General features: G+C 38.7%; 2 protein-coding genes and 1 long non-coding RNA gene across 5 annotated transcripts in view; 2 read left to right on the plus strand and 1 right to left on the minus strand.

Annotated features, from left to right (window-relative positions):
- sclt1 (sodium channel and clathrin linker 1) overlaps positions 1-3,999 on the minus strand; it is a 24,426-nt gene extending 20,427 nt beyond the window's left edge. For both annotated transcript variants that reach the window (XM_004066286.4, XM_078949508.1), the window contains exons 1-6: positions 3,889-3,999; positions 3,520-3,596; positions 3,292-3,359; positions 1,865-1,917; positions 1,661-1,733; positions 1,534-1,589 (exon numbers count right to left, since the gene is read on the minus strand). In XM_004066286.4, coding sequence (XP_004066334.1) covers positions 1,534-1,589; positions 1,661-1,733; positions 1,865-1,917; positions 3,292-3,359; positions 3,520-3,556 — 287 coding nt within the window. In that variant the 5' untranslated portion in view covers positions 3,557-3,596; positions 3,889-3,999. The remainder of the gene's footprint in view (positions 1-1,533; positions 1,590-1,660; positions 1,734-1,864; positions 1,918-3,291; positions 3,360-3,519; positions 3,597-3,888) is intronic.
- c1h4orf33 (chromosome 1 C4orf33 homolog) lies at positions 3,910-8,291 on the plus strand. Of its 2 annotated transcripts, none has more exons than XM_020706063.3 (6): positions 3,910-4,037; positions 4,475-4,668; positions 5,767-5,827; positions 5,920-5,971; positions 6,055-6,254; positions 7,647-8,291. In XM_020706063.3, exons 1-6 carry the CDS (start codon positions 3,934-3,936, stop codon positions 7,741-7,743), a joined length of 708 nt encoding a protein of 235 aa, XP_020561722.2. In that variant the 5' UTR covers positions 3,910-3,933; the 3' UTR covers positions 7,744-8,291. The 2 variants fall into 2 exon arrangements, with proteins under 2 accessions (XP_020561722.2, XP_004066330.2); XM_004066282.5 differs by lacking the exon at positions 3,910-4,037 and adding an exon at positions 4,257-4,408.
- Positions 8,292-9,402: 1,111 nt separating this feature from the next.
- On the plus strand, positions 9,403-10,564 carry LOC111948334 (uncharacterized). Its single transcript, XR_013657081.1, has 4 exons — positions 9,403-9,541; positions 9,976-10,023; positions 10,176-10,250; positions 10,425-10,564. It is a non-coding gene; the product is annotated as an uncharacterized LOC111948334 (long non-coding RNA).
- The last annotated feature ends 865 nt before the right edge of the window (positions 10,565-11,429 follow it).

Below are 11,429 nucleotides of genomic sequence, written 5' to 3' on the forward strand. Positions count from 1 at the left end.
AAATCCCTAAACATCATAAACAGAAACTTCTGGCGGCTTCTGCAGGCTTTGGCGTGAGAGGAGACTGAAACTCATAGGTTTGATGGTTAAAGACCCACTGCAATGAAAATACAGCCTTTTTCTGATGGAGGACATATAAAAAGAAAATTAAACTTAAAGATGCATTTCTGAGGGTTTTCCTTATTCAAATGTTTTAATCAGAAGAGGTCTGTTTGAAATTTGTGATGTAAACAATACGCTCCGCTCCATTCTGGCGCAGACAAATAGCTCCATGAACGCCTGTTTTCCTCGTCTGAGCTGGAATCCTGATTTAAACTGTACAGCTGGATTAGGTCCGTCCATTAATTTGCAAACGAAATCATTATTGCAATATCAAGCTGCGCAATACGCATATTGCAATAAATGGTTAAATGTGCCAAAACAATCTTATGGCAGCTTGAAGTATTTAACAAATCAAATAAATCCTTTTAAGCATTTGACCAATCAGATGGACGCCTTCACGTTGTTAACCAATCAGGATGGAGCCCTTTTATGTTAGATGTTCACCTCCTATGTAAACGAGGGTCATTTGGAGTGTTATTTAAATTAAACTGTTGCAGTGAAATGGAAATTTTGTTTTTGGTTGTTTTGCTATTGGTTCATGTATCCCAAGTTATATCGTCATCGCAATATGGATCATTAATATTGCATATTGCGAGTTTCCTCATACCGTGCAGCCCTACACTGGATAGTATCACCACTAGTGTCAGGTTGGGTTGTGAGGGGCTGTAAGCTAGCAGGAGAGAGCGTAAACAGATAATTATGGATGAAGGGAAGGGGGGTGGGTCTCTGCACCAACAGTCCACAACTTAAGCAAATATTTAAGAAACTAAACATCTTTCAATCGTACATGTTTTACCTTATTCATTTATATGCAATTTAATCAGCATTGTAACTTTGTTCTAACTGTTTAACATTCTTGTCCAGGGCTCCCTTGAAAAAGAAGTTTCACATTTCAATGGGCCCCTGCCTTGGCTAAATAAAAAAATAAAGAAAATAGGTCCTAAAAAAAACGACACAGGCTTTTGGGTTTTGGCCCAAAAATGGCCTGATCATAATTACAAGAGCACTGGGAACACTTTTAAACAGATCCGAAGGTGATTGTAGTGAAGAGTGAATACCTTAATGAGGTATAAAACTCTCAGTTTGTGACGTTTTTCCTGATGTCAGGGTTAAATGCAGAGTTTCTTCAAACACTTTATAAAAAATGTCTTCTGTATATTCGTCACATAGGATTCCTTTTACCACATCATTTTATATTCAGAGTTTTCTTTGGTGTTAGGTAAAAGAAACTCTGTTTGTAAGCAGTCTTTGTAACCATGACTCAGCAATTTGAACCACTTTAACCTCCAGAGCCAGTTGGGATTTGGACCTGGAACCTTCTTCCTGAGGTGACATCACCAATAACCCTCCCAAAATGATTTCTTCCACGCATAAAAGCCTGTGGTTGGTAAAAATCCTGCATCTTTCTACAGATTTGTGGAACTCGTTTACCTTTCGTTTTCCTTCACCACCCGCTCCAGCTGCACTTTGAGGTTCGTCATCTGCTCCTGTTAAACCAGACCAGAAGTTACTTCAGGCTCTTTTCTCTGCAGTCGAGTTTGTCCAGAAGCTTTGGAACCTGGTTTTTCCGTAGCCGCTCAGTCATGTCAGCAATGTGTCGATCGTACTCTGCTATGAGAGGAGCCATCAGACTGCAAACCAGAGAAATGTTCGGCTTTATTTCCACCTTGGAGGAAGCATTTTACACATATCTGCACACCGGAAATGTTTCGGTCTTTTTCAAGAAAAAATAAATCAATAAAATGAAAATGATTTAACAGACCTTCTGTCTGTGAGCCAAGGTGCAGAACTCTCGGCCCGCCAAGCCTCTTCAACCTGTATGACGTGAGAAACGCGACAACATAGATAAGGTTCATCAATACTCTAATACTCCCAAATCCTCAGTCTACAAAACAAAATACACGACGATAAGTCAGAGGATCATGGAGCATTTCTGCCATTTTCTAACTACATGTTTGCTTCTGTAATGATGCTAAGAAACATTGGAACAAATATCTCAGCATGTTCCTCTGTAATTTCTTCTCCTTTATCAACCATTTTCCTCTCTCTACATTCAAAGTGACATTTCCAGCTCCTATTGAATTATTCCTAAGCCACCATAGCTGCCCATCGTCACAGATAAGTCTTTGTTCCTTCAATCCACTTGGTTTTGTTCGTGTTCTTTAGAATGAATAATAACTCCAGTCGCTGTGATGACATGAAGCCCAAATAAACCTTTGTGGAATCATTTAACTCTGCTCAAATGATCAAAAGTGAATGACCTTTATGAGGAAATCAGGTCATCTTAAAGGTGCTAAACAGAAACTGAACAATAGCGCTCACTCAGAAGCCTATTGTAGCAGAAGTTCTGCATTTTTTCCTCCCTTAAGGAAACCGATTATTTGGCCTTGTTGCATCAAAACATTGTATTATTTATAGAGTGTCAGATAAAGCTAGACAAACCTATATTTTTAGCTTTCAGTACTTGTAGTACAAAGAATTGTACTACTAAGACAAATTTGCATTTTTTTTTAAGAATAAAAAAATGAAGCTTGAAAATTTCATTTCACTGCGAATCAGGAGACGAAAGAAAAATGCCGTTTGAAAAAAAGAGCTTTTTTGTGGAGTAGAAAATGCGCTGGGCGGAGCCACAGGCTCCCTGCTCCGCCCCATTTTGATGCATCCGCTTGCAGACAAATAGATCCGTGAACATCTTTGTCTTCTTCATTCCAGCTGGAATCTGTAACAGAACTGTACGCCTGGATAGCCACGATGTTGCTCGCCATTTTTTTGTAGCACCGCTAATGCTAGGTTGGGGTTGTGACGGGCTGTAAGCTAGCTGGAGAGAGAGTAAACAGAGGGATGACGGGAAGTAGGGGCAGGCTTGCTCTGCTCCAACAAATTCAAATTCAAATTAATATTTAATTATATAGCATCTTTCATGACGAGAAGACAGCTCAAGGTGCTGTACATATAAACAAAAACAAATGCAATAAAATACACAAAGACAAACACCAGTGGAAAATAAATAAAATAAAGAGAAACCAGACAGTCCAACCCACAACTCAGAAGCGAATACCTATTGAACCACTGCCGCTCTGCAGAAACTATGTCCTAGAAAACGACACAGGCTTCATAATTAAAAGACCGCTGGGAAAACTTTGAAAAAATATGCAAAGATGATGGGTGTGGGATTTAAATATGTTTTACCTGAGATGATGTAGACGGAGGATGGAGTCCATCCTGATACTGGCGGAGAGAGAGATTTAACCTGCGCACTGGAAGTAAAACACATCATTAATGCTCCATCATCTGCAGACGATATTACCACGTAATTTAACTTCTGAAAAAGACCATTTCCCAGTGAAATAGTGATAGATATAAAAATCCAAACTAAAGCAAATATGAAGGAGTGTATTGTAAACAGTTTTTCCTTACCTTGATCGCGCAGGTAGTCAAGTTCTGCCTCCATCATGCTGATCTAAATCACAGCAGTTTCTGTAGAATGATGATGGCTTCAAGAAGAGACAGACACCGTTTGTAAACAAAGTCAGGCACAAATTAACCAACCGACTGCATTACAAACCCTCGAAACACCCAGCAGAGGACATATACTGGTTGCTCTAAGTAACGTCAGCATTTGCAACAGTCAGAGACAGATCGGTAACCGCTTAGCTAGCAACAAAGCTGTCGTTCCGATCCACAAAAATACCCAAATACCGCAGAGTAACTTCACCACACATGGGGCACAAAACAAGTGACATAACTGTTAAATAAAAATGAAAGAACAAAGTTGACTTGTCTTACTTTGATCGGCTTTTCCGCCGCTTGTTTTGAAGCAAACAACAGCCAATGGCGACAGCCGTGTGCACCGCTAAAATACGTCCGTCTGGACATCAGCAAAGCCCTGTAGTTCCGGTCAAAGACAGGAAGCAGTCCACAATGCACGAAGTGAAGTCAGTGTTATCTCTAATTTGTAGAACGTTTTTTTAAGTACACTACTTGAAATCCAGTTGTTTTTATTGTTGTTAAACCACTAAACAACATTAATATTTTAGCATATTTTGTTAGTAATTCTAAATTGACCATGTTTGCTGTGTAGTTATGTTGGAAGCTCTACCTCCATATTAGCCTTATTTAGTAGATGGACTTCTACATTTATGAGGAAATATGTTACTGATTGACAAAGCTCTGATGGAAGTAGATAACGAAAAGCTTAAAGGTTCCAGCAGCGGCGTTGTGTGGAAACAGGCTTTGACACCATGGCGTTGAGTCGTGGACTTGGGTTTTTAATGCTGCTTCACCTTTTACTTTGCTGTGAATCTCTGTAAGTGTGTGGCGCTGTGTGTCCTCACAACCCACTGTCTGACCTCTGACCTCTCTCTCTTCGCAGATCTTTGCCACAGATGGAGTTCTCCATCAAGCACACCTGGGACAGCAACCCCGTGGACCACGACCCCATCAGGGTGGTCTTTTCCCCTGGGCTGGGGGGGTTGAAGATGTATGTGTATGGTCCGTTCTTCAATGATCCTGCGGCTCCTGCTGGACCCCCCAGTCAGGCGTTCCCGGGACTGTGGGATTATGAAGGTATGTGAGCCAACGGTGGAGCCTAACTGTAGTTTGTTTTTCATCCATTCTACCCCCGTATTGGAAATAAAAGCTGCATGTTCTTATTCAATGCCAAACAAACTAGTAATTGAGTGTTTGTTTGTTTGTTTGGTAAAAATAAGTCTCAAAAATTGCAAAAGGATTTTGCTTTAATTCTAATATGATTTTTTGCCCCCCTTACATCTTTAGCTAGAAGACAGAAGAGACAAAAAAAATCCTCTAAAGTTCAATAATTACTGCATGTGTTGGTTCATATTCATTCATTTTTAAAAGATACAGTCTGTTCTTTATTTGTAGCAAGAATAACAATCACAATAATTGTATGCTCTTTCTCAAAATGTCAGACATCTCAAAAACAGGAAATATTGTTTATCAGATTCCTTTGACGCCTCGATGATGATGATTAATAATGAACCTTTAAAGTTTCAGAGGTCGCTTTTATGGCCGGCTGAAATGAATTGCATTTTATTGCAGCCATGTTGCTCCGGGGCCTGTAACATTACATCTTTAATTAGTCCAAAAGAAAGACTGCGATCTCGGTTCCTCCCTTTGTCACGCTGTGTCCGCATGAGGCAACGCTAAGTGTTTAAACAAGCTGAAATAAGACTGCATTGAGTCCAAGAGAGATCCACTGCGTTCACGACACATTGTGATTATAGTTACTGCATTATCGTTATCATGTCGATGCATCTATTAAGCCCGGTAATGAGGTTAAGTATTAACAGGGCCTTCTAATTGACCTTAAAGTTGGACTTCCGGTTAATGAGACATACCAACATATTTGGCCTCATTAATGCTTCGTAATAGATGTAAAACTAACCCCATCATAGAGGAGGAAGATAATGAGCTTGTTGCCAGGTTAATGGGTATGCTGTTGCATTATCCTATTAAAACTTTCTGTTCTGTTTTTCTTGCATATTCTCACATAATTCTTGGGCTGTAATTAAAAGAAATGATTTAATTATTGTCTGTTTTTTTCCTAACATAGTTGCAGCTGGGGTTAATAACAGCTGTTAAACAGTTTGCCATTGTGAGATTGGAGGTCTTATCTTCATTTTCTCTCTTTAATCTCGTCAGTTGTGGAGTCTTTCTTCCTTGATAGCACTACAGAAAATTACCTGGAGGTGGAGCTTTGCCCGTGAGTAGCAAGCTAAGCTCTTGTTGTCCGTGGTCGTTTGTTTGGGGGTGCTCAGGAAGTCTCGCACATCTTTTTCTGTGTTTCAATTTTAGGCACGGACAGCATCTGATCTTGCTGCTGTCGGGAGTGGGCCAAGCATTCACGGTAAGCCAAAAAAAAAGGTCTGGAGCCGTTTTTAGGTTTGCTGATGAACAACGTCTTCCTTTGCTCCTCACGTCTTCCTTCAGCAACAGCTGCCCATGGTGTTCACCACCACAATCACAGGAGACCGGTGGTTTGGGGAGGCTCTAATCCCCTGGTCCTATTTTCCTCCCAATGTCAACAAAATGAACTCCTACGCTATTCATGGGTCTGGAGAGAAGCGGACGTACGAGGCCCTTTACCCCATCCCCAAAGAAGAGATACAGGAGGGCCAAAAGCCCAACTTGTGAGTATGCGGACTCCTACAGTTCAGGGCAGATCCATCTTTGCAGATAATTTCACTCCTGCTGTATGTCTCAACTCCCAAAACATGCAATCAATGCATGTTTCTGACAGGAAAACTGATATTTTCATTCTATCCATCAGTCAATCTATAGATTATTGATTAGAGATAAATAAATTAGGTGAGTTCTGAGGAAAAGGATTTATATCCGCAGTTGAGGTGTTTTCATTTAAGCATTGGTACGGTCCAGTCCGGCAATTCAGGGGAGTGTTTCCACTCCAAGTTGGACCGCCACGGCACATGCCTGCTGCAGACCAATTGCGTAGTTTGAATCATAGTAGTGCAATTACAGTAAAAGCGAAGCCATCAACAACAACAACGGAGGTCATCCAGCCGTTTCTCTTTTTCCCGCTTGGCCTTTTTGTTCTTAGAATGTACAAAGCATTTAATGTTGAAGATTACGGGCGGAGAAGAGGAATACGCTGGCGCTGGTTCGGCTCTTTCTATTGTCGTAATGACTGCCTGCCAATCAATGGGTTTCAACAGTAGCTCCGTCCAAACGGTCCATTTTCCATAGACCTAGAACCAACGGAGGCCCAAAATGGTACTATTTGGTCCTGCCCCAATGGGTCAATTTTATAATGGAAACACTCAAAATACCGGACTGGACCGGACCATGCAGTGGAAACGAGGCTTTATTGCACTGAGGCTTTCTGCAGGCCAAACAGAGCTTCATTTGCCTTTTTTCTACAGTTTTAAATCAAATCAAACTTTATTTATAAAAAACAAAGGAAAGAAGCATTTCGTTTTTTATCTGTCAGTGGTTGTTCAGACTTCAGAAAGTTTCCTTTCTCCAACCCCATTTTTTCGTCTGCGCCTGAGTCACCCCGATTAGAATAAAGAAATAATCAGAAATGCAATGTTCTGCCTAATTTTCTTAATATGTGTCCTTCATCATCAGAAAAATTTCACAAGAACATGTTAAAAAAATATTATTTTCATCAGAGTGGGTCTTTAAAGTAAAAAAAAAAAAACGGTGCAAGAGTTTGAAACTTTCCTTTTAATCTGTCATCTTGGGACTGTGAAACATTATTTACAGTTATAATTTTAAGTCACACACAGATTTGAGAGTCCCTGCTCGTCTTTTTACCCGTTTCACCTGTGAGAAATGCATGTTGTTATTGCTCATTATTGTGACACAACTGCGTATCAGTTACTTTGATTAGCTGCTGAATTTATTTTGAAGTCTTTAACTTTTTAGCTATTACTTTCCTATAAATACATCCAAATCTCAAACTCTTCCTCCAGATCTTAATAAAGTTTATTCAAACAGCTTAGATGTGCAGAAATGAGTTCCCTGGCTCCTTTGTAACCGTTTTCTGTCTGTCCCTTCAGCCACCGTCTGGAGTATTTCCAAGAATTCCGCCTGCAGAGCATTATGGGAGAGGATTGGATCCAGCCAGAATCCGATCTGTGGCTGGGAAAGCCATGAGCTGTCAGAAAGAAAAAAAAATGCAGCTTCTTTCTATTTGTGTTTTCTTTTCACTTTCTTTGCACATAAACGCAAACTCACCACAACAGCAGCGGGGCAAAGCCTTTTGGACAGGAAGCAGAGAGCCGACTGTCTTCAGGAATCAGTCATGCTAAACGAGATGACAGGAAAGGTGTCATCTGTCTGTCACTCACATCAGATACACACATCACAGCTCTGGACATCAGCTCTGGCGGCCTGAACAAAGTGTGGCCTGCAGCGCTGACGTGCTCGCGGACTTCCAAGGCTCAGCTTGACATTCTGCTCCGCTCCTGCTCAGCTCGTACATTTCTTCCAACATTTGCTTCTTTTGCCCTCATAGTTTGTCTTTTGTCCAAAGCTCCATTCTCCATTTATGATTTTACTCATTTTCAGACCAGCCCTTCACCTGACTGCAAGGTAGTTCTCTAACAGAATTCTCCTAAAACAATGCCACAACGATGAGACACAGCAATACATTGAATTGTGGTTGGATGAATGCAGGCTCATTAAAACAACTTTTAACATGACGCACATTGCTTCTCACTGTTTTCCAGTCAATCCAAATGTCATAAACACTTATCAGGGTACCTTCTCAGCCGTCTTCCTGCCAGGAAACGCCCTGCAGCATGACCCCACCAGAACAAAAAAGAGAGTAAAAAGTGTTGAGTCTGTATGGGGCGCCGAATGTAAAAATTAACCTCATGAAAATTTTGTGTCACTTTTACCACATTTAGACATTTCTTTCCATTTATGCTGCATTTATATCACATTTTGTCTATATTTATCACCAATAAAAAAACAATCTGTGACATGAGGATATGTACTTTTAGAGTTTAAAATTAAATCTAAATATTAATAATAAATAATAAATATTAATGTATATGTAAATAATAAATGTAAATGTTAAATCGAAACACATACCTAAATCCCAAACGTAAATATAAATGCTAAGTGTATATGTTATATCTAAATGTAAACCTAAATGTTAAATGTAAATGTTAAATATAAATATAAATATAAATGTAAATGTTAAAAATAAATGTTAAATATATATCTAAATGTTACATTTAAATGTAAATGTGAAATGTAAATGTTATATCTAAATATAAATATTAAATCAAAGACTAAATAGAAGTATAAATGTTAAATGTGATTATTAAATGTAAACCTAAATATTAAATGCAAATGAAAATCTAAATGTTAAATGCTAAATTTAAATGTATATCTAAATGTTAAATCTAAATGGTAAATCTAAATCTAAGTCTAAATCTAAATTTTAAATGTAAATGTTAACTCTAAATGTAAATGTTAAATACAAATTTTGTATCTAAATATAAATGTTAAATCTAAATCTAAATATAAATATAAATGTTAAATGTAAATGTTAAATGTAAATGCTAATATTAAAAGTAAATGTAGATCCAAATGTTAAATGTTAAATGTAAATGTAAATGTTAAATATAAATGTAAATGTTAAATGTAAATGTAAATCTAAATGTTCCGCCTAAATGTTAAATATAAATGTAAATGTTAAATGTAAATGTAAATCTAAATGTTCCGCCTAAATGTTAAATATAAATGTTGACTTTAAATGTTTGGGAAATATGCTAATGAGGCCACGCCCCTCACCGAATAGAGCGGTCCTTGTTCAGACGAAAGTTGAACCTTAATCATGGCAAACTCTTTGAGACCTGAGGATATTGAAAGGGCCGTTGTTTCAGGAGTGCGAGCTGCATTGCAAGGTGTCCTGGCACCTACACCTGCTGCTGCAAATCTGGTAAGTGGAAAAGTTAAATAAAATAAGATAAAATAGTTCTATAATACTATTATGTGGAAACGGATTTTTAGCTAGCTAAACAGCTAGTCTTTCCAAGCTAGTCTTAATTTTTTTTTAGCTAACAAATGGCTAACGTTATCAAGGCATCTTTTGACATTACAGTGTAATAATATAATGCTATTTTGTAATTTCCTTGACACATAATGATGAAAGATATCTCTGAGTAGGCCTGCTATGTATGTCTGTGGTATTTTTATGCCACTTTACATCACTGCAACTCTAAATGAAAAAAAGAACATTGGCGGGGGGGGGGGGGGTCTTTTTATTTATTGCTTGTCTTCTTTCTCATTACAGATCTTTCTTATTTGCTAAAATCTGCTACAATCACTTATTTTCAATGTAAACTTTCTCTGTTACATGCTCCTACTCTACAGGTTAACACATCATCACCATCCACAAGTTCTGCCGCTTCACACAGACCGGTAAGAACATCATCAGTTGTTTTCTTCCATTGAGTACAGTGATTACATTTTTTACAACTGTTGTTTTTTATTTTTATAGTTTAGTGTTTAACTGATTTTTAAAATGTAACAAAACATCCATATGATTGTTCTTTTACCACCGCCCACCTCAGGTCAACACTCTGCCGCCACCCATAGCATCCACAAGTTCAGCCACATCTGCAGGGGCTGGCACATCCCAGAGATTGGTAAGAACTGAATGACTTATTTGCTTTTAATGAGTAGAATTACCATCAACTTTGTTGTGAAAGTGTACCTTTTAAGATGTTTTTTTATTTGTTCGCTGAATAGATTATTTTTTGTTATATGTAGAAGTAATTCAATTTGTCTGTTTTTGTCCCTTTTTTCACCTATGGTGTTAGGTTGGAACAACCCTAATTTCCAAAGAGGACATTGAAAGATTAATATTCTTGGGGACAACACTCTCAGAAACGGCATCAATCTTGGAAATATCAAGACCAACGTTGTACAAGCTTATGAGAGAGTATGGCATAAAACACCAAAAATTCAGTGACATTTCCGATCAGGAACTGGATGAAGTAATTCGTGCAATAAAATCAAATCACCCTCATGTTGGAGAGGTTATGCTCAATGGACATTTGCGTGCCAGGAACATCATAGTTCAAAGACATCGTCTCAGAGACTCAGTGCAAAGGGTTGATTTTGCTGGAGCACAGTCTAGGAGAACATCAGCAGTGCAAAGAAGAACATACTCTGTCCCCTTTCCAAACTATATATGGCACATTGACGGCAACCATAAGCTCATAAGATGGAAATTAGTCATTCATACCGCAATTGATGGGTACAGCAGATTTTTGACTTTTCTGCATTGTTCTAACAACAATCGTGCTTCAACTGTCCTGGATCTATTTAGGAAAGGTGTGAACAAGTTTGGATGGCCTATGCACATAAGAACTGATCATGGAGGGGAAAATGTTTTGATTTGGGAGGACATGAGAGTGCACAAAGGAGTAAGTTCTGTGTTGACAGGGAGCTCTGTTCATAATCAACGTATTGAGCGATTTAATCGTGATTTGAACTGTAACTGCCGAAACGTGTATGCGCCCATTTTCTATGAGCTAGAATCCCTGAACATGCTGGATGTAGACAACCCGACTGATTTATTTTGCCTCCATTATGTATACATTCCCAGAATCAACTGCACACTTGAGGAATTTCAGGCAGCATTCAACAGTCATTCCATCTCCTCTGAGGGAAACAAAACCCCTGTTCAGCTTTTCACCCAAAACACTTGTTTTCCAATGCCGAATTCTGCAACTTCTGCTTCGGTAACTGAGAGAAGCCCAGAATCATGACAAAGCTCAGATTACCTCTTCACACCACTTACTGATCAAGACTTGCAAGAA

Source organism: Oryzias latipes, chromosome 1, assembly GCF_053564925.1.
Source record: "Oryzias latipes strain Hd-rR chromosome 1, Olatipes_Hd-rR_3.1".
Taxonomy (NCBI): Eukaryota; Metazoa; Chordata; class Actinopteri; order Beloniformes; family Adrianichthyidae; genus Oryzias; species Oryzias latipes.